At 43.9% G+C, this 24,159-nt stretch overlaps 1 protein-coding gene across 1 annotated transcript; it reads left to right on the forward strand.

Annotated features, from left to right (window-relative positions):
• Positions 1-2,662: 2,662 nt before the first annotated feature.
• Positions 2,663-22,187, forward strand: EXOG (exo/endonuclease G). Its single transcript, XM_008154880.3, has 6 exons — positions 2,663-2,913; positions 4,865-5,014; positions 8,528-8,667; positions 10,252-10,328; positions 12,323-12,437; positions 21,183-22,187. Exons 1-6 carry the CDS (start codon positions 2,751-2,753, stop codon positions 21,642-21,644), a joined length of 1,107 nt encoding a protein of 368 aa, XP_008153102.2. The 5' UTR covers positions 2,663-2,750; the 3' UTR covers positions 21,645-22,187.
• The last annotated feature ends 1,972 nt before the right edge of the window (positions 22,188-24,159 follow it).

Below are 24,159 nucleotides of genomic sequence, written 5' to 3' on the forward strand. Positions count from 1 at the left end.
TCAATTCTTGTGAAAAGAGCTCCTTTAGGTCACAGACTCGTAAGGAAACACAGCAGCGGGGCACAGAATCTGCTGGGCCAGTTCTGGAGCCAGGAAAGTGTCACCTCTCATTTGCCATCTTCTCTGTCAGTTTTACCAGCGACTTCTCAATGTGTGCATTATTTGTAAGGAGAAGACTTGTCTAACTTAGTGGAGGACGTGTGTGTCGGGTTTAGGATGATAGTGGAGAATACCGAGCTGTGTTACCCAACTTGTATATAAAACACTGTCATTAAAAAGTTTGGACTCACCTGTTCCTTGCAGTTTTAAAACTAGTGGTTGCAGACTCGGGGAATGTGACTCGTCTATGATTTAAGGCTGTTCGCGGTGAGGAAGCTCTTCAAGTGCTAAAAGGAAAGACTTGTAGTTTTTGGCTCAGATTCGGTTAAGTACTGTTTGTGTACCAGGATATGGGAGATGTAAATGGAATAGGTCACTTTCACCCTCGTAGCTATAAAATGAAACTTGTAGGACAGAAATAGCTTGTACTACTGAATTAACAAAAGTTGTACTGAAGTATCATGTTTTTAAAACTATATCTATCTATATATACAGAGTTAAGTTTGTTGCTGTTACCCTGTCTGGATTTCACATGTGTGCTGATATATATGTTACACACACACACACATATATATATCATATACACGCACACATCGAAAATGGCCTAAAGCAGACATCCATGTAATTACAGTTGCAAAATGAAGACTTTTTGGAAAGAACATTGTATCATAGTTCATTCATTTGCAGTGGCTCTCTGTTCCTCTTTCCTGTGGTAATTTTAGAAACGAGTGTCAAGTTTGAAATTAGCTCTGCTAAGTTGGGGTTTTGCTGCTTGAACTCTGCACTGGGTCCTCAAATAAACCGATGTGAATGTAGTCCCCTTCCTCCCCCCCGCCACGTGTGAAGAAGCAGCCACACCCCAACAGAATAGGAGGAAAAATCTAGAACTATTTCAAGTTTTATCTTTTTTGTATATGAAAATGAAATAAAATAATAATAATATTGAAAAAATCCTGTTGTCTCTCTTGATCACTTGGCAGGGGATTGAGGTTTCTTTTCATGGGGATTCGGCATAATTAAAAGGGTGCTCTCCTGCTTACAGGGCCGACTCGGACACCTGTGAGTTCCCACTCGGTACACATGGGGTTGTGGATGGTTGAGTGCCTCATCTACCGTGGTCCTGAGCTAAGCACGGGTCTCCCATCTCCCCTCCCAAAGCCCAGGGCCCAGGTGGAGACACTGGGCTTCTCTTAAATGAACAGTCTTGGGACTTTGGCTAAGTTCCTGAGGGCAGGGGTATATTTTCCAAATCTCCAAGATCCCCCACATATATACCAGTCATACTTTGCAGGCAATCCTGAGCCATTATTTTGTAAGCAGAGCAGAGGTGCCTGGAAAATGGGTTATATGCAGGACCACTGCAGAATACACGCTCTGCCCCTCCTAAGCGTGGCTGAGGATCAGGGTCACTTGCTGAGCTGTTCAACAACAGAGTTTTGGGCCACCACCCCAGATCTGAATCAGCAAGCCAGCTCTTAACGTTTTGGAGTTCCTGACTTATCTCACTAAATGAAACGTGGTTCCCCGCTAATAAAATAATTGTAGTCTCTACTATCTAACAAAACAAAAACACGGAAAGCCCCAGAAATCACCCTCACTGCTTTCTGCAGTGACTAAAATTGGGTAAGTGGAGAAGCATCAGCTTTGAATCCTTCTGGTGGGGCTGATGCCTTTTTATGTGCCCCTTTATAAGGATTAAACAACCTGCTTGGAATTCTTGGGGACTAATTTCTAATAAAGGAGCCCTTTATTTAGGGAGCAGTTGTCCAAGTGTTTGGTTTATTTTTGCCTTTTCGGGTTTAGAAAGTTCACCTTTTATGAGTGAGTGCCCCTAATGCTGAGCACAGAGGAGAGGAAGGCACGGTTTTGAACGAGGCCCTTGGAGCTGGAAACGCTGGGATGTTGGACTGTAGGAGTCCTATGGTCGAATTTTCCCTCCAACAAAGGAACTTTTCCACTAAAAGAAACTGGACACAGAAGGTGGGTTTTTTGGGGGTTGGGGTGGTGGGAGCTCCTGCACTCTGATTCAGGAGCCTGAGCCTAAATGGAGTGCGAAAAGTAAAGAAATTTAAGCCCTGGCTAGTGGGCTCAGTGGTTAGAGCGTTGGCCATGCAGTGAAGGGTCTTGGGTTCGATTCCTGGTCAAGGGCGGGTACCATGGAGTACTGTCTTGTCAAGGAAATCCTTAGGGTTCGAAGTTATTTTTAGAAGTTATGGTTTGTATACCCTGTGACTTCAAAGCCAGGTGTCACGAAGACATCCAACGTGGCACGGGTTTTGGAATCAGACCTGGGTTAGAATCAAGGCTCTCCGGAACCTTAGTGTAACCATGCGCAATTGGCTTACTCATCTATTAGGTGGGACTAGACTCAAGGTATTTTTCCCCCTCAGGACGGTATGTACCCATTACTGAGCCTTCAAGACGTTCAAGTGGACCAGGGATGGAGGGGGGATGCGCTTGGGCCTCCAGGTTTGTCACCAGGGGGCGCGCGAGGCCCTTCCGCGGAGAGGGCGCGCGCGTGCGCATTCCGGGCCTCTCGAGTCTCTGGCGAGCCTCCGGTTGCGCATGCGCGTCTCGGTGCCGCGGTTGTGATTGGCTCTCCGGCAGCAGAGCCATGGGCGCGTGCGCTGTGGCCAAAGGCAGCGGCAAGGATGGCTGCCAAAAGTTTTGCGACCCGTCTCGGGCGCTCTCGGCGCTTTTTCAGCGGCTTCGTGGCCGGAGCTGTGGTGGGCGCCGCGGGAGCCGGTCTCACGGCCTTGCAGTTCCTCCGGAGTCAGGGCGCTGAGGCTGCGTTGGCGGCGAGGGAGCCGGAAGGTAAGCCTGGGCCTGCGTTCCCTTCCCCGACCCAGGTGTCGGGCGTGAGTCCATCGTCTTCCACCTCGTCTTCCATCTCCCCGCGTGGCTCTCTCTCCCCGCGTGGCTCTCTCTCCCCGCGTGGCTCTCTCTCCGCGGGGCCCTCTCTCCCCGCGTGGCCCTCTCCCCCCGCCCGTGGTTTGGGCCTTTCCAGTCTCCCTGCTCGGCCTCCGCTCCCCACGTCCCGTCTAGGCTGCCTCTTCCACCCACGTCTTTCCTCCGGGGATTTCATCTCTTCTTACCCTCAAAGTATTGATCACGATGTCGATGAGTTCGTGTCTGTCCGCCACTGGGTTGTTAGCTCCTAAGAGGCGGGCCACGTCTGTTTTGTTCTCCATCATCACTGGGGCACCTGGTACGGAGCGGGCGTTCAGCGCGTGCGGAGGAATGAGTGAATTCCCACGTAGTTGTAGCACGTGAGTGGGCTGGTCTCCGTTTATCTTCGTTCAAAGGAAGAACGCCTGCGAGCCCTTCCTCAGAGCCGATACACCCCCACGTTACCAGGTGTGCCCTGTGTTTGACAAAGGGAAGGAGCTCTGCTCACTCGTACACCTTCCCCCACGGGCTCGTTTAACTTGCTCCTCTGATACTCGGTTTAGCGAGAGAACTAGTGTTTGTGGAAAGACTGGAGAAGGCAGCCCCCATGAAATGCGTGCTGGGTTTCTCCCGCCAGGAAAAAGGCCAGGTTTGCTACTGTCTTGCTGCTGCAATACCAGAACCAGGAGGCATAGTCAGTGAATGATGACTTTTAAAAATATGTAAGCCCTGGCCCGTGTTGCTTAATGGTTAGAGTGTTGACCATGCACTGAAGGGTCTTGGGTTCGATTTCCAGTCAAGGGCAGGTACCTGGGTTGCAGGTTGGATCCCCATCCTGGTTGGGGGTGCATGTGGGAGGCAACCAATCAATGTGTCTCTCTTTTTTCTCCCCCATCCCTCCCTCTACACTTCCTCCTTCCCTCCCACTCTCTAAAAAGCAATGGAAAAAATATCCTCAGATGAGGATTAACAAATACATAAATAAATTTATTTTTTAAAAAATATATATATTTTATTGATTTTTTATAGAGAGGAAGGGAGAGAAATAGAGAGCTAGAAACATCGATGAGAGATAAACATCCATCAGCTGCCTCCTGCACACCCCTTACTGGGGATGTGCCCGCATCCGAGGTACATGCCCTTGACCGGAATCGAACCCAGGACCCTTCAGTCCGCAGGCTGATGCTCTATCCACTGAGCCAAACCGGTTAGGGCCATAAGTAAATTTAAAAGGGCTGTGCTTTAGTCCCCATATTAACTCTCTTAAAAAATATATTTTTTATTGATTTCAGAGAGAAAGGCAGAGGGAGAGAGAGAGAAATATTAATGACGAGAGAGAATTACTGATTGGCTGCCTCTCCTGGGGACAGCTGGCAGCTTGGGCCTGTGCCCTGACTGGGAATCCAACCGTGACCTCCCTGGTTCATGGGTTCCTGCACAACCACTGAGCCACACCAGCCAGGCCCCACATTAACTCTTAAAACATAATGAGTAGGGCGGCTCATTGTCATGCCAATGACTAGTAATGACAAGAGTTTTTCCTTTAATGCTTTTGTATACACAGTACTTTGTGGGGCAGAGATTTGAAACTTTGATGTGAAGGAGCAGTCAGATCAGGTCCTTATTTGAAAGTGAAGGAGATAGCTACAGTTCATCTTGATATAACTATACAACTGAATATAGGCAAAACCTGTCTTTTGTCTACAGTCTCTTCTTTGTGTTATAAGTAATTGCAAAAACAAGATCTCTTGGTTGATTAACTTTTGAGCCAGTCTGTTGTAAGTCTTACCCCTCTTCCTTTACTTACAATTTTTTTGTTCCTAATTAGAGTCACTAACTTGGTTATTTTTGTTTTTTCCCCTTTTTTCATTTTTAGGTTCTGCAGAAAAGGCTCTCCTGGGACAGTTTGGATTTCCTTTAACTGGAACAGAGACTAGGTGTTACACCAATCATGCCTTGTCCTATGACCAGTCAAAGCGGGTGCCTAGATGGGTTCTTGAACATATATCCAAAAGCAAGATAATGGGTAGGTGGTTAGAAGTAAAGACATCACTGAAAGATGTTCCCACATTTAGAACATGGGCATTCGTGATCAGCTCAACCTTTTTCACATCACAGCACGTTTAGAAAAGGATGTTTGTGTAGCTCACTAGATAAATGGATCCTGTCTGGCAGTCAGGGAGCCCCAGACCCTTCCCAGCTGCCTCAGGGGCTGAGAGGATCTATATCTTGACACATAAATAGGCATAAATATTGCTGCAATAAGCAACATTCATTCATTATTTCCACAACTACTTTTAGTGCGTCTGACACTGCTAAATCTTGGGGATATATTAGTGACCAGAGTAGATGGTCTCTGCCTTCATGGCACTTTGAATTGGAGTTGGAGTGGGTGTGGGTTGACTTATCAAACACATAGTCATTAATTTATAATCATAGTTGGTGATAACTTTCTGAGGGAAATGTGATTGCATTTTGGGTTTGATAATTAAAGAACAGTGGAGAGATCCTAACAGGAGAACCTGATTTTGATTAGCGAGGCTACTCTTCAGTCCACAGGCCGGTGCTCTATCCACTGAGCCAAACCGCCCAGCGAGGCTACTCTTAACAAAGCGGCCTACAGGGGGCTGGCAGAGGAGTTGGTGGGCCATGCAATACAGCGACGAGCATTCCAGGCAGAAAGGAAAGCACAGTTGCATCTTTGAAGGCCCTAGTATGAAGAGTTTTGTTCCTTTGGAAACTAAAGGCCAGAGTGGCTGCAAGCAAGGGAGGACATGATGTGAAATGGGACTGGAGAGGTAGGTAGGTGTGTGAAGTCTGTTCATGTGTCCTTATGTCTTGGTAGATTCCTGTAATTAAGATGACCAGGTCTTGATACTCAGTGTCAAATTGATTTCTGGGTAGATTATTTCAATTGCCTCTCCTGTCATCACTGTTTGTCCTCTCTCTCCCAACCCTCACCCATAATGGGCATTATTGGGCTTTACCAGTTTAATAGCTGATTTTACTTGCACTTATTGGTTGCCAGTGAGGATTACTATTTTGTAAATTATTCTTTCTTTGTGAATTATCCTTTACTATTTTCAGTTGGGATATTCTTTTTTGAATTGATTTGTAGTAGTTCTCATATATTAAGGATATTGCCTTTTGTCATAGTTGTTCTATTCTTATTTTGTATTTCGCCTCTTAATTTGCTATATGGCTCACAGGTTATATCTCCTTTGCTTTGCAACATGTGCCATCTTTATGTATATAAAAATGCTGCTATTAAAATGAGTGTGTGCCTCCATAGAGTGCACACAACCAGCATAACAGCAGCAGGCTTGGAATGTGTTTGCCGCCAGAGAGAAACTGATGAGCAGTTATCATAGCAGTTGAGACTTGATTATAAATTTGCATCAAGGGAAACTCATTTCATGTAGTCTCAAGCCTAATGAGTTTCCATTAAATGCAAAAATTCTCCCAAGATACAAGGTATTTTGGCTTGAACTAATTTTATCCTGCTACTAAGTTATTTCTTTCAGGGGCATGTAAGAAAAGCATTGAGTTTCATATAATAAACCCGTGAGCTGTGTAAGGTTTGAGGAGGTAAAATAGAGCCAATTACTTATATTTGAAAACAGGAAGGAATCTACCTGTGATTTACTTAAGTTTAGTTTAAAGCGTGTTGTTTTTAGTAATGATGAAGTTAATCAGACTAACTCCTGCTAAAAGCAAGAATGTTATTAGGTATGTAAAAGGTATATTTTAAAAAATCATACACTCACGTAAATGCAGAGTCAATAGGATAGTGGAGAATTGCCAAGCTATATATCTAGAATACAGTTTGCATTTCAGATTTGCCAGATTGTTTCAGTTAGTTCTTTACAGCTACTTTTGGATCCAGTATCCAATTATGAATCACATAATACATTTAGTTGTCATATGTCTCCAGTCTCCTTTAATTTAGGACAATTTCTCTGCCAAAAAAGAATATAAATGTTTTTTATACCATTGACATTTACTGCATTAATTGTTGGTGATTTTCATCATTAAGATGGTGGTTCCCAACTTATATTTGGGAGAAAGCCAGAATCCAGAGAGGTAAGGGCAGTCCTGGCAAACCAAAGCCACATTGCCTTTGGTTCTGCAGCCTTATAGGGTGAGGTGGACTGAAGGCAAGACCTAGGGTCCACCCAAGGTAGATTGTCTTATCGGAGACCCTCCCAACATTAACCTAGATCCCCAGAGGGCTGCACCCTTAGGGAAGGGAGAACCAGAACTAACGTGCCTACCCACCATAGGGGACTACATGGCAGGTTGTCTTGCCCTGAGCAGAGAAGGGTCAAAAAGTAGAATAAAAGCTTCTTCTGGGGAAGTCGAGCCACAGACTGCCTGTGCAGACTTGTAGGTTAAAGCCATGTCGCCTGGACAGCTCAAGGAAGCTTAAGTCCTGAGCTTGGTTTGGAATGTCCTCCCCTGCTGATGCCTCCAGACACCTGATAGAAGAAGTGAATTTATATGCATGCTCCAGGAAGGCATCTGCATCCTAGGCCTTCAGAAATGCCCACAAATGAGTTTTCAAGGGCAGTGAGCGTCAGGCATGCAAGGAAGTGATTTCAGTGGTAGTGACACTTGGATAAGTTTACTAATAATTCTTCTGTATACCCAGTAACTTTTTCTTTATGAAGATTCTAAAAAGCTAGGTATTGGATACTTTACTCTGAAGCTTGGAATCTAATAATTTAAAAATTATTCCTGGCTGAATGAAATGACATTGCAGTCAGTAACGTTATTGATCTCCATTTTACACTTTTTTTTCCCCAGTAGCAGTCAGTATATTCCATCTATCATAATTGTAACTTAATAAGTTCTGTCCTAATGATAGAAAATGTAGAGTTAGGATTTGCTGATGTCCACTGTGGCACACTATTCTGGAGGTATCAGAATATAAGTAAAATTGAGATTTCTTCTCTCCCATGTGGTACTTAGATATTTTATTTCACAAATTTTCTGTATTGAGCTCATAACTTAAATACTTGTTTTGTCATGGCTTAAGAGGCAGTAAGCAAGATATCAGAGACACTCTCCCCCTCCGCTAGGCTGTGCCTGCCCAGAACAAATTGTTTTGTGTCTATATATATCCATTATTTCAATCCATGTAAACTTGTCAAATACAGTTGTACAAAATATAGTATATGGGGGTCTTTTTAAAAAGCAAGAATTTATTTAGTAGCTAAGCTTTTTATTTAGACAGCTCAGCTATTTAATTGGTTATTGTTTTTATGTAAATATTATCCGGGAAATATTTCCCCCTTTAACTTGAAAGGCCAGAAACAAAAGTTAGCTACACTGTATGAAAAGCATTCTTTCCTAGACTAGTCCTTGCTAAATTCAGATGAAGTATCTGAACTATCCCAGGAACTTGACACATGCATGCAGTCACTAACTACTAGCTGCTCAGAGAGATACTGGCCAGAGCAACCAGCTTGCCTTGCTTAGAGGATTGTGAGGGACATTGTCTACTGATAACTTACTCATTTTGTGTGTTTTTCTTCAGGTGCTGCAGACAGAAGAAATTGCAAATTCAAGCCTGATCCCAACATCCCTCCAACCTTCAGTGCCTTCAACAAGGACTACATTGGAAGTGGGTGGTCACGAGGACACATGGCTCCAGCGGGAAATAACAAGTTTTCATCTGTAGGCATATTGTGGGGGAGGGATGGGCCTGTGGGGCTGGCCTTGTACCGTGGGACTTGGAGATTAATAGCCAAGCAGCCAAACCGTAAAACTTGAGGTTTTCTATACTCTATTTCCCCCCCGACTTTATTTCTTGCTCAGATGCTGAGACAGTTTTAAGCAGGTTGAGGAAAGCCAATGCTATGTAAAGGGAACTGAAAGCCAAAAGGAGCAAAATACTAGTTTTTATTTTGAAAAATGTCAGGCCTGTAGAAAAGTGGAAAAGAGGACAGCAAACACATTTGGATACATTTACTTTACATGTGTGTGTATAAAATTTTAACCATCACAGACATAACACTTCATTTCAAAATATATGGCTTAGGAGATGGTATCATTTAAGAAAGAATATTTGTAGATATGACAAGAGTGTCATTATGCCCAAAAATATGTGCAGATGTGTTTTTGTATATTTGTACAATAATTTCTAATATACAGTTTGCATTTCAGATATGCCAAATTGTTCTAATTATGTTTTTTACAGCTTTTTTTGGATCTTAGTATCCAATTATGAATCACATAATACATTTAGGTTGTCTTATGTCTCCAGTCTCCTTTAATTCAGGATAATTTCTGTGCTAAAAAAGAAGATACATGTCTTTTATGACATTGACATTTACTGCATGAATTGTTGGTGACTGTCATCATTAAGATAGTGGTTCTCAACTTGAGGTACTCATTGTAGTCACCTAGGAGAGTTTTAAAAATTCCTGATGCCCAGATCTGTAACCCCGAGCAGGTAAGTCAAACTCTTGGTGGTGGAACCCAGGCACCCTCACCTGAGGACATGCTTAGAAGAAGGAAGGGAGAGAGAGAAACATCAACTTGTTGCCCTCCATATATACCCCAACCAGACCCACAACACAGGTCTGTTTCCTGACTGGGAACCAAACCAGTAATCTTTGGGTGCACAGGATGGATGCGCAACCAACTGAGCCACTGGCCGGGCCAGGCATCCATGTTTTAAAGTTCCCTGGGTTATTCCAGTGTGCAGCCGAGGGTGAGAGTCACTGTTTGAAGAGAAGGTAATTGGCTTTGGCAGTTAGTGTAGCTCAACGAAAGGAAATACACTTAACAGAGCTCTGTGTTTACGAGTCAGAAGTGCAAAATGAATGAACACGTATTGGCCAGAACAAGAATGTTTCTCTGCCACTTTTGAACTAATATGTATGCACTGTACTACTTAAATAAAATTCCTGAAAGCTGACCTTGGAAAAACTGCCAGAGGCTTAAAACCAGAATTTAGGGTAAAACTCTTTAGCTTCATATTGGAAACTTTTAGTTCTTAGAATCTACACTATAGGTTTGAGTTTTATAAATTATGAAGAAAGCTAGCACACCCATCTACTTATTTTGTTATAGTCCTTATTTTGAATAACCATTATTGAAAATAATGACTTTGTGCCCTGGCATACCTCTGGCTTTCCTTTATCTAAATAAGTAGTTACTGTAATTGCATGAATAAGGAGTGGTGTTCTCTGCTTTGTAAAATCTCCAGGGGGAAGGTATTTCAGTACAAGTTACTCTTGTTCTTTCTTTTCACAGAAAGCCATGGCTGAAACCTTCTACCTTTCTAATATTGTGCCTCAGGATTTTGATAATAATGCTGGATATTGGAACAGGTGAGGTGAGAGTTTTAAAGGTATGATTCTGTGGGAGATGAATGATGTGAGGAGAATTTGCTAGTTGTTTATCAGCTGTTTCTGTCTTTGTTTTTCAAAAGCTATTTCTAGTGGAAGTACTTCCATGAAGTATTTTGGACTAGTTTTCTTGCTGTATTTCAGGAGTATAGTTTTCTATGGGAGGACGGACTTCAGAACATAGCCAGTCATTTTGATCATGTTTGCCATTGGTCAGAAGTCAAATTCTGGAAGAAAGTACTATTGCTAAGGCATAAAATATTTTTTAATATGTCCAGAAAACACTGTGTTTTTCTCTACTTGTATTTCAAGAGTTGCTAGCTTTAAAAAAAGAAATTGGTACAACTAAATATAACCATTAACCGGTTTTAAATCAGTTCTGTCAGCGTATCTCTTTAAGCATTTAAAACTAGCACTGAATGAGATTGTTTCAAGTTGATGTGTTTTCCCCAAATAGTACTTTTGTGGAATAAAATAATTAAGAGAGCACCTGCGCACTACAGGTAACTGCAGGGCTTATTAGTCGTGACTGCATCTGTTGTCAACATAACCCCCCTTACTCAGATTATTGTAAGCAGGTCATAGATACGTTATTTTACCATTTCAGTACATATTTTTAAAAGATAAAAGATCCTTTTAAAATATAACTATGGTACTATTTATTATTGCCCCTCAAAAATTTAATAGTAATTCCTTATTACCAATTTTATAGTCGGTATTCAAATTTTCCTGATTGTCTTTAATTTGTTGTTGATTGATTTGAATCAGGCTTTAACCAAGGTCTACATGTAGATTTGGGTGATACTTCTCTTCAGTCCCTTTTAATCTGTAAGTCCCCCCCCCCCCTTTTTTTCTTGTAAATTATTTGTTGAAAATCTGGGATATTTGTCCTATGGTTTCCTTTTCATATTCTGTCTGATTGCAAACATATGGAAGCGTTTAATATCCTAAGAGATATATTTTGGGGAGGAAAACTCTACTTTGTTATTGGGCATATATGCTATGACTTTACTTTTTAGATAATGAAACAGGAATGGTGACATGCATTGTTTTCTCATAAAACTCAACTGCAGTATAAGAAGTGCATATTGAAACTAATGGCCATTTTTATCCAGTAAATGAGCAAAAACAGTTTTTAAGTGACACATCCCAGTGTGGTAAAGATTGCCATAAAACTGCTGTGTCATTTTGCAGTTTATAAAGTGGGATAATCCCATTAAAAATATTAGTATGACATATAATCAAGTGTCATTAAGATATTCAATTAAGTAAGTTTGGCCCTTGAAATTTATCCTAAGGAATTAATATAATGTTGCACTATATAAGAAGTGTGAGGATAAACCCAATTGCCCCACAATAGGAATCTATATATATAAAAGCCTAAGTGACCATTACAACTGGTTGACTGAAAGACCTGTCAACTGGTCACTATGACTTGCACTGACCACCAAGGGGCAGATGCTCAACACAGGAGCTGCCCCCTGGTGGTCAATGTGCTCCCACAGCCAACCTCCCAGGGTCCCTCCCCCGGCCAGCCGGCCCCAATCGTCCCTGATCACTGGCCAGGCCGAGGAACCTCACCCGTACACGAATTTGTGCACCAGGCCTCTAGTACTTAAATAAAAGATCAACTTAGTTGGAATGATATTTCATTCTTGTAAAAGTTTAAGAACTACAGCATAGAAAAATAAGGGAGAAAACAAAACAAAATTTCAGCTCTAAAATGAACACAATGCACACAGAGTAAAATGTAGATAATTGTATTAATGTGTGTGATTTTTAATTTTTTTTTTATGTGGTAAACAAACTGGGAAAAGCATTGCTTACATGCTTATAATGTCTTGTGCCATATCTCTTGTTTATATTAATGTCTCTAAGTATCCTTGGCATCTTTCCTAGGGACATGGTATGGTTTGCTGCTTTTCTACGTTTAAGCCTGTGAGAATATCATACATTTTTTTTGCATTGTTTTTCAGAATAGAAATGTACTGCCGAGAACTGACAGAGAGGTTTGAAGATGTTTGGATTGTATCTGGGCCGTTGACCTTACCTCAGACTGGAAGTGATGGAAAGAAAATAGTTAGTTACCAGGTAGGGACATGTTTTACCATTCAGGCTTATGCTCTTTGTATGAGATTATAATCTCCTCCTGGTTTCTACTTTTTATTTCACTTACTGAACAGTATTAACATTTATGTTTGCTAGCTATAATTTAGTCCAAGCTTTGCCTATATCAGAGGTTATAAACTGAGGCTTTATTTGGTTTGCACAGTCTGTTGTTTTTGAACTCGTTGATAATGTTTGATAATTGGGAGTTGTCACATAAATCCAGAGTGCAGCTTCCCTTAAACGCGTCAGATGACTCGATCACACTTGGCAGAGGTTCCCACAGGCACCGCTCACTAGATGAGGGCAGCAGCTTGCTCCCGAGGCAGAGCGCAAGCTCGTCGGTTCACCGTGGTCCACCCGGCCCGTTTCACCCACTTACACTTTCCCTTTAGCTCTTGGAGGTCGTCGAGTTTATCATCCTGGGTCTGTCGGAAATGTAAAACCAGCATTTATAGTGTTAGGAATGTATAAGTAGTATGTTTGGACTTGTAAAGAAGTAGATATAACTCTATATCATTACGGCTCTGCCACTTGAGATGAGTATTGCCACAAGCAAAAACCTGAGAAGTGGAAGTAAAGGTGGCAGTGTACAGTAATATAATTACTGCTTTTAAAAATGTAATAATATGCTTTTACTTTCTAACTCAGAGCATTTACCCTTATCACTATTTTTTAAAAAGGTAAATCAGTTTCTTCTTGAGACATTATTCTTGGAGCCCCTGACTTCCTTTCTAGTTTAGACTACTTGTTTACGCCCTCCCTGCCTCTCTCTCCTGCTCTCCCTTTCTTTTATTCTTATTCAACAAACATGTACTAAGCTTCCAAGATATACCTGGTGCTGTTCTGTGTGCTTCTGTGTGTGTTACATGGAGGTTACATGATAGTGGAGGGAGATACACTATCAACAAAATGACAAGGAAAAGTAAGACCTGTAGAGAGTTACAGTGGGGGTGGCAAAGAAAGGCGAGGCCACTCGGGGAGTGAGGTTGAGCAGAAATCTAAGGGAAATGACGGAGCAACCCATGTGAAGAGTTGTCAAGCAAGCACAAGACACGGGCGAGATTTAGCTCCGTGTGTTCAGGAACAGCAAGAATGCCAGTGTGGCTGGAGCCGAGAGCGCACGGAGGAGAAAGAAGGGAGTAAATCATGGGGGAGGCCCTGGGGGGAAGTCTGGGCTGCGTTAAGTGAGGTAGGACACTTGTGAGGTTTTGATCAGGATAGTGGCATAGTCTCATTTACATTTTTAAAGCCCAGGCTGGCTGCTGCGTGTGAAGAACAGAAAAGAGGTGGAAATAGGGGACCAATTAGGAGGCTAATGGAATCGTCTAAGTGAGAAATAATAATGACTTGAGTAGGGTGTCGGTGGTAGAAATGGTGAGAAGTGGCCTGATGTCGGATGTGCCCTGCAGGTAGAACTCGTGGGGCTTCCTAATGGATTAGTAATAGAATAAGAGGGAAAGAGGCAAGGATAGCACCTCGGGTTTCAGTCTGAGATGAAGACCAGAAGGGAGCAGGTCTAGGGGCTAGAAATCGGGTTGTGCTTTGCCTGTGTACATTTGCGATTGTTGAGGTGCAAATAGAGATGTTGAATAGTTAGGCTGGGAGTTTGGATTTCAGAGGAGAGGCTGTTGGGAATGGTCAGCACACAGATAGTATTTAAAGCTCTGATGAGATCATGTAAATGAGTATAGATAGAAGAGGACAGATCTGAGATCTGAACCAGGGAGAACTCCGACATTTAGAGGCTGAGAGGAGGAGGGTCGTCCAGCAAAGGAGACAGAAGGAGCCACCTTTGAGGCAGAAGAATCAGCAGAGTGGTGTCCCAGATGGCAGGTGACGAAAGCACCTCGAGGAAGGGCTGATCAGTGGAGAACTGATTCAGGATGCAATCCAGGATGATGCATTGAACCTGAGACAGTCAGTCCTGCAGCCTTTTTGTCTTTAATGCGTTGACATTTTGAGGAATACAGGCCGGTTTTGCAGTATGTTCTCAAATTGGGTCTGTTTCCTCGTGACTTGGGTCAGTCATGTTTCTGGCAGCACACCACAGCGGTGCTCCTGTGTGCGCCTCAGTGGTCGTTTCAGGATGCATGTGATTTGTTTGTCCTGCTATTGACGGTAATCGCTTTGGTCACGTGGTCAAGGTGGTTTCCTGCAGATCCATTCACTGCTCACTTACCATTTTCCCTTTGAAATGAATTAGTGATCTCTGGAAATACTTGGAGACCATGTAAATTTTCTTCCCTTCACCTGCTAGTTTTAGCACCTGTTAATGATTCTTGCCTGAATCAGTTATTACTACAATAGTTGCCAAATGACGATTTTCTAATTCTTATTCCTTCTACATTGTTTTTTAATCTTCACCAGAGGATATATTTATTGATATTAGAGGGAGAGGAAGGGAGAGAGAAGAGAGAGAAACATCTATTGGTTGCCTGCCACACTCCCCGACTGAGAATTGAACCCGCAACCTTTTTGGTGCATGAGACAGCGCTCTAACCAACTGAGCCACCCTGTCAGGGCCCTTCTACATTTATTAGTTGGCATTCTACTGAGGAAGAGCTTATCCTTCATATTTATTATCAGTGTGAACTCATGGGCTCTTAGTTTATTCAATGAGTTTTTTGTTTTTTTTTAATATATTTTATTGATTTTTTTTACAGAGAGGAAGGGAGAGGAATAGAGAGCTAGAAACATCGATGAGAGAGAAACATCGACCAGCTGCCTCCTGCACACCCCTCACAGGGGATGTGCCCGCAACCAATGTACATGCCCCCGACCGGAATCGAACCTGGGACCCCTCAGTCCACAGACCGACGCTCTATTCACTGAGCCAAACCGGCTTCGGCTTATTCAATGAGTTTTAATCAGTTTCCTGTGTATTCATTTTGATGCTCAGATTTTCCCATATTAGGCAGTGGGAGCCCCTTCCAGCTGTTGCCTGTGTCCTTTGGACACGTTCTAATCTTCATTTTAGCATTTCCTACTTTCTGGGGTAACATGATTGTCCAGGCTCATCTTGGCCAAACTCTGGGATTATCCATTTTTCCGAGAAGCCCTCGTTCCTTTTAATGGAGATTGGTATTTAGAAACCAAGGTCTGGATGACAAGTTGATTCTTGAGTGCTCGGTCGGCTGTTTGGCTTGTCATGTGTGTTCACCACATTTATTTTTAGCCTTTTATAATAGGTGGAGAGAGCCTTAAGAAAGAAGTATGTGAATTCTATTCTTTAGTGGCTCGCTGTTGGGAGCCTTTTCTTTCCATTTTCAATTTTTCTCTGTTTTTTGAGAATGAGATGTATAGTCCCTGGTCATAAAGAAAGCATACTGTGTGTGTGTGTGTGAGAGAGAGAGAGAGAGAGAGAGGGAGAGAGGGAGAGAGGGAGAGAGGGAGAGAGGGATGTGTATGTAGAGTTGAATGTTAATAGAAATCTATATTTCTGGTGAGGCATATAGTTTTTCATTCTTGGAATCATATCAAAGTAAAATCTACCTTTATGTATTTTATTTTTTACTAACAATTTCTCTGTAATCAGCTAACAGCTTTTGTTAGATTTAGCATTATTTTTCAAATGGAACTTGTGTTCAGGTGAAATTTTAAACTGAAAATCTTTAGCATATCAGTATATATCTATGTCTATATCTAAAGCAAAATATAATCACTAAGTAAATTGGAAAAATTGTCTCAGAGCTTGCCACTTTAATTGGGCCAGAAATTTATGTATGCATGGACATATAATTTGGTTAAGGAAAACAGACACGGAAAGAAAACAGAAGACAGAGAAAAAGGTAGGATCTGTGCTGAGACGCAGTGAGCTCCTGACATTTGGGTTGGAGCGTTCATATTAGGAAAGAGACAAAAATAGAAGGAAAGGTGGTTGGGGCCAGGTGTTAAAAACCTTGAGTGCCCAGATAAAAAGTTAGCTGTTTGCTGGCAATTCATGTAAGACAGTTGTGGGTAAGACCATGTCCTTTAGTGATGCTGAGAAAGGGGGCACAGCATTGCCCAGCCCTAGACGTTGGTCTGTTCCTCACAAGGAATAAATATGAGTTGTGAATTCCTATTTCCCAGGGAATTCTGAGTGCCCGGAAGCATTTTGTTTTCTCAGATCCCGCCATTTAATATTTATTGCTTATTTACAAGTATTCTCTGAACCTTATCTTAGGAGAATGTATCTAATAAAAATAAGGGTATTTATTTAGATTTCTATCTAGCATGAAGCCTACATGTGTATACTTTGTATGAAGTGAAGCAAATGGAATGGTATGTATTGAGGGCCACATATACCACACAGTGTATAAATAGCTCTATACTTCTATCTCATTCAGTCCTCACAAACAGCCCTTATATACAAGTAGTAGTTATCTTCTTCTGTAGGTAAGGAAATTGAGGTTTTGAGCGGTCAAGTCCAAGTCACATAGCTAGTAATTGTCAAAGGCGAGATGCAAGCATGGGTCTGTCGACTTGTATGAGAATTGCCAGTTATGCAGAGCATTGTTCTCTGAACTCTCAAAAGTCTCCCGAGGGATTGCTGCACTCCTCATATACAAAAGCTTAAGGCCAGGAGGAAAAAGGTAGTGTGGATGGAGAGCAGTTAGAAGTGGTACTTGCTAGCGTGCAAAAATAGCAGAAAATGGGTCAAGAGGAGGATTCCTCACAGGCAGGCAGAAATGTCTCTTAGAATATGTAGGGAAGGGTCACAGCATCATAGGACATGAGTGAATGTGAGCCTCAGGGAATATTAGTAGCAGTGATTTTACCAGAAGTGAGTCATCTGACAGCTCTAATCAGAATCACCCCCTTTTTTATAGCTGAGGTCATCCATGTGCTTTCTCTGATGTGCGTGTTTCCAGAAGAGATTGATTCCAGACAAGGGAAACATACCTGAAGATTCTGGCCTGAACATTATAATTGACCTGTCAACAGAGTGAGCTTCAGATTTTACAACCCGGTGTGGTGGTGGTAACAGAGGTGCTTAACAGTCTTTCCCTCGACAGCATTACTAACCAACTGTCACCAACTCCTGGAGCGGAGGGCATGGGACACATGCCCAGGGGTCTTAAGGCATCACTTGAAGTGATCAGGGAGTAATTTAAAAAAAAAATTCCATTTTTATCTTTAGACAAACCTTTTCATTGTATCTGTTTAATTGAAAAATAAATTATTTTACTGGTTAATATTCAAGTAGAATTGACATCTGGGGAGATAAGGTTTGTTTTACGGTGACGTGACAGTCTCCAGGCCCGTGCCCAGAGCAGGCACCCCAGTGGGAGAGGTCTGTCCCGGGGTTTGCGCTGCTGCAGCACCTGCAGAGACTCTACAAAGCAGATGGCACACGGCTGGCCACGTTCCTGCTGACTTTCCACACCTTGTGTGATTCCCTCTTTTCTTGTTCTCTGTCCTCTCAGGTATGGAGTCCCGATTTATGACATTACTAGAGGCCCAATGCACAAAATTCGTGCAAGGGGGTTGGCCCTCACAGCCCTGGCTTTGTCTGGAAGGTCATCCGGACCGTTGTTCTGCTGTTGGGTCTAATGAGCATATTAGCTCTTTATTATATAGGGTCATGGTTTCTTTCACGTGATTGTCATGACTTTTTTAAGGGCTTCGTTTCTCGATGTGTCCAACAGTTTTATTTTTGAAACCCAAGTATCTTACATCTGTCTGGTTCTGGCAGGTACCGATGTTTTTCTCACGATCCCGCTTAGTGTTTCACCTGAGGCATAGTTGATGTGAAGAACGGCAGACTTAGACTGGGTAGTGTTTGCTGCTGGTGTCTTTGGTCGCTGATGCATCATGACGGCCCAGCCCTGTGTGTGTGGACTTGGGCGGTAGGGATGGAGGTGGGGGAAGGCAACAAATTGTCATTTCTGTCTCTTACACGGAAGGAAACACACCCAGGCCAGCTCCTACTAAAACTAACTTCAAGTCCCGAGTGAGTGTCAGGGTATGGTTTTATCTAGATTGTATTCTCTAGTCACTCCCAGTTGATTTCCAGTTTTCGTTACAATCTTGACAAGAGTTCAGTGCTTTTTGCTATTTGGACAGCATCAAGGATTTCTTTTGTAAAGTATTTTTATACCTAAGTCACCTGTGGAGAGGGTTCTGTTTGTGTTAAGTCTTCATGTCCTCTCTTTAGGGCATCATTTGCATCCATGCTTTCTCCTCCTGAAACCCTAGTGTCTCCCTTAACTGGTCTCGTCTTGCTTGACCCCAGGTTTCCCCTCGGTTCCTCTGCAGAACCAGCTTTTGTACCAGTTGCATTCTTGTCTTTTGAATGACATGCACTACAAAAACAGCTTTTTATATTAAAGTCTTGCAGATTAAAAAAACCTCTTTTTTTAATGAACATGTCTTTGTATCTTCATAACTATCCTATGAAATGGGCAGAGTTGGGATTATTACCTATTTATGAATCAGTGAAGGAGCTACTGGTGGGCATGTCTTACAGCTTAGTGGCACAGACAGGACGTGACCAGGACTCTGGGATTTAGGGCACTGAACCATTCTGCTTCGGTGCCCTAGTCGTCTAGAAACATTTTCGGAAAGTCTTCCATTTTTCTTAAAAGTGGAGACATTTATTATGTAGGTTGAATTGTCTACAAAGAATATGATAGCTCTAAATACTTCAGGATTGTTTTTTAAGTCTTAAATTCAAGAAAGAAACGTTGGGCTTTCTCAATTTCCAAATAGGACTGGTTTCTATATTATTTTAAAGATGTTTACTTCTTGAGAACAAAGCAGACTGAATCAAAAAGGATAGTGAGTGACTTAAGTTTTCATTTTTCTCTTTATTTCCAGGGATAGTATTTTTTCCCTCTTTGTTGAAATACTGTGAGAAGGTCGTGGGTGGAAGAATCACACCTTGTGATTAGTAGGAACTTCTTGGTCTCTGAGGTTTCTCAAAAGTAGTAATAGAGGTCCTCTAGGTATTGTGAGTTTTTGAAAACCTAATAGAAATAATGCATTTCCTTGAGGTAAAACGATGATTCTTAAAGTGTCAAACTTATTTGCTTTTGGCTGGAATTGAATGAACTGGATTAGAAGCCCTGGTTGGCAGCAAATGAACATGACCAATTAATTGTTTTTGAAAATTGCCATTTGTTTGTAGACTAAGAGCCCCTGAGGAGAGAAAATAATCAAATGGTCTCCAAGGCTCCTTTCAGTTGGTCCGAGAACTGTACTGTAGTGATGGAGGATGTCCGCCAGGTGGCACTAAGGATTTGCTCAACCTCAGGCTCCCCAGCTGGTGCCTGGAACACTTGACGCTCATTTAAACTCCCCCCGTGTACATTATGGTTCAGCTGCAGCGGAACTCCCCTGCACCCACCCCCTTAGTGCTGTTGCTGCGCTCTGCAGTGGTGTCTCACCACATCCTACCTGAGTGAAAGCTGTGTGTGGATTCCTCCTCTAGATGGGAAGCTCTGGAGAGCAGGTATTTACTTTCAAGCTTCATCCTTTCAGTGTTTCCAGCAGTGCCAGGCACAGGACCCCTGGGTTGCATAGCTGAATTAACATCTGCTGGTGATCTCCGGGCTCAGTGGAGACCTCCATGGAGTTCACCTTCAGTGTGTTTTTCCCCCAGCTGCATACGTGACTGGTTGGAGGGGGTGGGGGTGTTGTGTCTGTAGATTGTATAATTTCATAGACTTTAAACTGCTCCCTCATCAGCCATTTTCACTAACTTCAGAGACAGTTAGTTATAGAAATCTTTCCTGGGACGGGCCTTCCCTGCGGCTCTGCACTTGGTTTTGGCAGCGGGACCTCTGTACGTGCCAGACAGCAGATTGCCACGGAGTTTTCAGGCTGCGTGCCATGTAGGTAGGAGCCTGGGGAAAGCAGAGAGCCCTCTGCAGCTCTCAGCCCTCTGCCTCATCTGCCCCAGCAGGGCCCCCGCAGCAGCAGGGTCGCTCGGGAAGGAGGCCTCGCCAAGGAGCCGGAGAAGGGCAGTGGGGCCTGAGTTCAGTGGTGCTGGATTGTGTTGTTTTACGGGAGACCATTAAGGAAATGCATGTGCAGTTTTCTTTGTGAGAAAACAGATAGGGCTTTTAAACCCACTGGAAGGAAATTTGAAAAGGTTTCATAACAGAGTTATTTTATCATTACAGTCCAGCTAGCTACACAAGCAGCCAGGTTTCCAGGCCTGGCCCTGGCTCTGTTGCTGTGTGGACACCTTTCCAAAGGGTTGGATTTGATGACCTGCGGGGGTCTGTGTCTGGCCCCAGAGTGTGCAAGCCTCCGAGCACGCAGCGTTTACATGTAGCACTTCATTTGAAAAGTAAAGGCTGTTTGTTGAGGTCCCTCGTGAACTTGATAAACTAAGACCATCTTTTTATTTCTAGAGCGGGCGTTCCCAAGCTGGCAGTTTGACCTTTAAATGTTTAGAGACCAGAAGTTCTGATTATGAGATGAAGTGAAAATTACAGCTTTTCTTGCCCATTAAAAACCCAGGACTCCTGGCATCCCTTTGTCCTATAGAGCAGAGATGTGACCCCTGCTCTCTGGGGTGGCATCATTTTTAAGAATGTGATCAGAAACTGCCTACTAAATGCTCATCTTCCTTGTGACTCTGTATTTTGGTTTATTACCTTTGGCAGTTGAATGTAAGTTCATTGCGATGGGTATCTTGTAAGTGCATTTTTAGAAATGCACCTAAAGTTTTCACAGGGAACATTTGGGAACTGCTAGCGTTGATGAGCATCACTAATATGGCTGCTTTGTTTTTAGGTGATTGGTGAGGACAACGTGGCAGTCCCCTCCCACCTTTATAAGGTGATCCTGGCTCGCAGAAGCCCAGAGTCGACCGAACCGCTGGCACTAGGGGCCTTTGTGGTGCCCAATGAAGCCATCGGCTTCCAACCCCAACTCAGTGAATTCCAAGTGAGCCTTCAGGACCTGGAGAAGTTGTCGGGACTGGTGTTTTTCCCTCATTTGGATAGAACTAATGATATCAGGAATATCTGTTCTGTGGACACCTGTAAGCTCCTGGATTTCCAGGAGTTCACTCTGTACCTGAGCACAAGAAAGGTTGAGGGAGCCCGATCGGTCCCCAGACTGGAAAAGATCATGGAAAACCTGAAGAACACGGGGATTGAGCCCGATGATTATTTCATGAATTGCTATGAGAGGAAACTGGAAGAACTCAAAGCGAAGGAGCAGGCAGGACTCCCGGAGAGAAAGCCCTCCTAGTTTTCACCTCGGAAGTGTGGTGTCACCTGCAATGAAGCAGATGCCCTCTTCAGGCTCATGTATTTGAGAGGCTTTGCTTATTTAAAAAAATTATGGAATCCTAAATGTAGGACTAAACTCCCTAAAAGATGAAAGAGCTAACACCTTTTTGGTTAGTATTTTATTTGACGTGGAACTAACTGTTCAAGGAACTGCAACACCTGGGACCCAGGGCTGACCTTGCGGCGGGTTAACCGGAGGACTGTGTGTATGCGATGGCACTGCTCGAGCCCCTCGGCGTGTGCTGTATGTGAGGCATCTGACCTTCACGGCTCCGAGTCATACAGTCTCCGCTGCATCGGCTTGGCGCTCCTGGAACCTGGTATTGTGCGTTTTCCTTCCCTAGGACCTGAGTGGGTCTGAGAGAAGCTGTTAGAGCTCCTCTGTATTATCCTGTCGACGTGGATGATACAGGGCGGGGCAAAAGCAGCTTTACAGTTGTTCATACAATAACATAGTAATAATACAAGAATAAACTTTGGCATACTCACACCTGTAGCCCTACTTTAGGCCTCCCTGTGTATTTGTTTCTTGTCATTCTTCTCATGGGGCCTGTGATTTCTGCCAGAGGCCCTCTGAGGTAAAGACCACTCTCCTCGTTTTACTCGGGAGGAAATATGTGGGTAAATCCAGGGTTTACCTTCCTGAGGAAGTGCCCCCCCAGGAATGAGGCACAGGACTAAGAAGAAACCACGAGGTACGTTCAGACCTTCCCCTACACACAGGCTTTGGACTCAAATACGGGATTTGCTGGGTAGAGGCGTCTGGTTTCTTGTCTGTCATCAAGCCAAAGGGCTTTACTGTCCTCTGACTCGAGCCCTCTTTAGCTCTGGGAAGCAAGAGTCACCGGTGTTGAAGGCTGGAGGGCGTCTTTGTGGGTTTACCAGAGTCCCCCTGGCCTCCGGAAATGCAGTTCCTTCAGGCACTCCACCGGGCCCAGTTGCGGCGCCCCTTGGTTCCACAGATGAAGGGAGCCAGGAGGGCTCTGCGCACCCATTCACCTGCTCATGATGGGCTCACCTTTGGGCCTGGGCCTGGGCAGCGCAGGGCAGGTGGGCTTTGAGCCAGTGGCCCAAAGGCAGTTCCCGCTGGGGGATCGTGTTTTCTGGGCCCGATCCCTAGACTTGGGTTTGTGAGGAACCTTTCATGGGCCGTCCTAAGTATAGGCAGTCAGACGTCAAATCAGGACCCAGGAACTTGTCTAAACGCGCCACATCACTGCTGTCTTTCCAGGTGGCGTCACCAGAACAGAAATGTCTAACAAAAATGCCAAGGCTTTAAGGTAAAGGCAAGATGACAGTGATGAACCTTGTTCTGCCTTTTTTTTTTTTTTTTTTTTGACTAAAGAAGTTGGGGGGGTGGTCAGAACAGGTTAGTCTGATTCATACCATCCTCATATCACATTGTTCCCCTTAGCTGTGCCAGCCTCTCAGGGATAAAGAACCAGCATGTCACTGTGACCAAAACATCTGTTACTTGCCTTGTTGGCGAGGTGACAGTGGGTCCCGGTGTTTCTCCAGGAGCCTGAGCAGGGGCTCTGGGGAAGACGTCCTGGGTGCCTACTGCCCGGCCTGTCACCGTGCTCTTCTGACCCGAATTTCCACAGCCTCCGAGTTTCTTTCCTTGCTGTGCAGAGACTCGTGATTTTTAAATCACTAAATGATAGCATCTTAAGTTTTTAGTTACTTTGAAATATACTACCTAATCATTGGGGAAAACAGAGATAACTGATTTAAAAAATGCAGTTGCCCTATCATTTTTACATGTAGAAGTTTTGTTGGTATACAATGGTGATGTTTGAATTGTATAAGAATAAGAATCCCAGCAAAACAAACTTTAATATGTAAATACTGGGCAGAGCTTAGAATTGCTCTGGATCAGATCACTTCAGCTTCCCCCAGTGGGACTGTGGATGATAAAACTCAGATGCACAGACCCCCTGGGCCTCTCCATAGCCTCATGGCTTCGGATGCACAGACCCCTTGGGCCTCTCCATAGCCTCATGGCCTCAGATGCACAGACCCCCTGGGCCTCTCCATAGCCTCATGGCTTCGGATGCACAGACCCCCTGGGCCTCTCCATAGCCTCGTGGCCTCGGATGCACAGACCCCCAGGGCCTCTCCATAACCTCATGGCCTCGGATGATCAGACCCCCTGGGACTATCCATACCCTCACGGCCCCGGATGATCAGACCCATTGGGCCTCTCCATAGCCTCGTGGCCTCGGATGCACAGACCCCCAGGGCCTCTCCATAACCTCATGGCCTCGGATGATCAGACCCCCTGGGCCTCTCCATAGCCTCATGGCCTCGGATGCACAGACCCCCAGGGCCTCTCCATAGCCTCATGGCCTCAGATGCACAACCCCCTGGGCCTCTCCATAGCCTCATGGCCTCAGATGCACAACCCCCTGGGCCTCTCCATAGCCTCATGGCCTCAGATGCACCGACCCCATAGGCCTCCCCATAGCCTCATG

The sequence above is a fragment of the Eptesicus fuscus genome, chromosome 18 (genome assembly GCF_027574615.1).
Source record: "Eptesicus fuscus isolate TK198812 chromosome 18, DD_ASM_mEF_20220401, whole genome shotgun sequence".
Taxonomy (NCBI): Eukaryota; Metazoa; Chordata; class Mammalia; order Chiroptera; family Vespertilionidae; genus Eptesicus; species Eptesicus fuscus.

Coding starts and splice junctions, on each gene's coding strand:
- EXOG (XM_008154880.3), top strand. CDS start 2,751: ATGGCTGCCAAAAGTTTTGCGACCCGTCTCGGGCGCTCTCGGCGCTTT. Junction 2,914..4,864: donor GGCGGCGAGGGAGCCGGAAG/GTAAGCCTGGGC, acceptor TTTCATTTTTAG/GTTCTGCAGAAAAGGCTCTC. Junction 10,329..12,322: donor AATGCTGGATATTGGAACAG/GTGAGGTGAGAG, acceptor ATTGTTTTTCAG/AATAGAAATGTACTGCCGAG.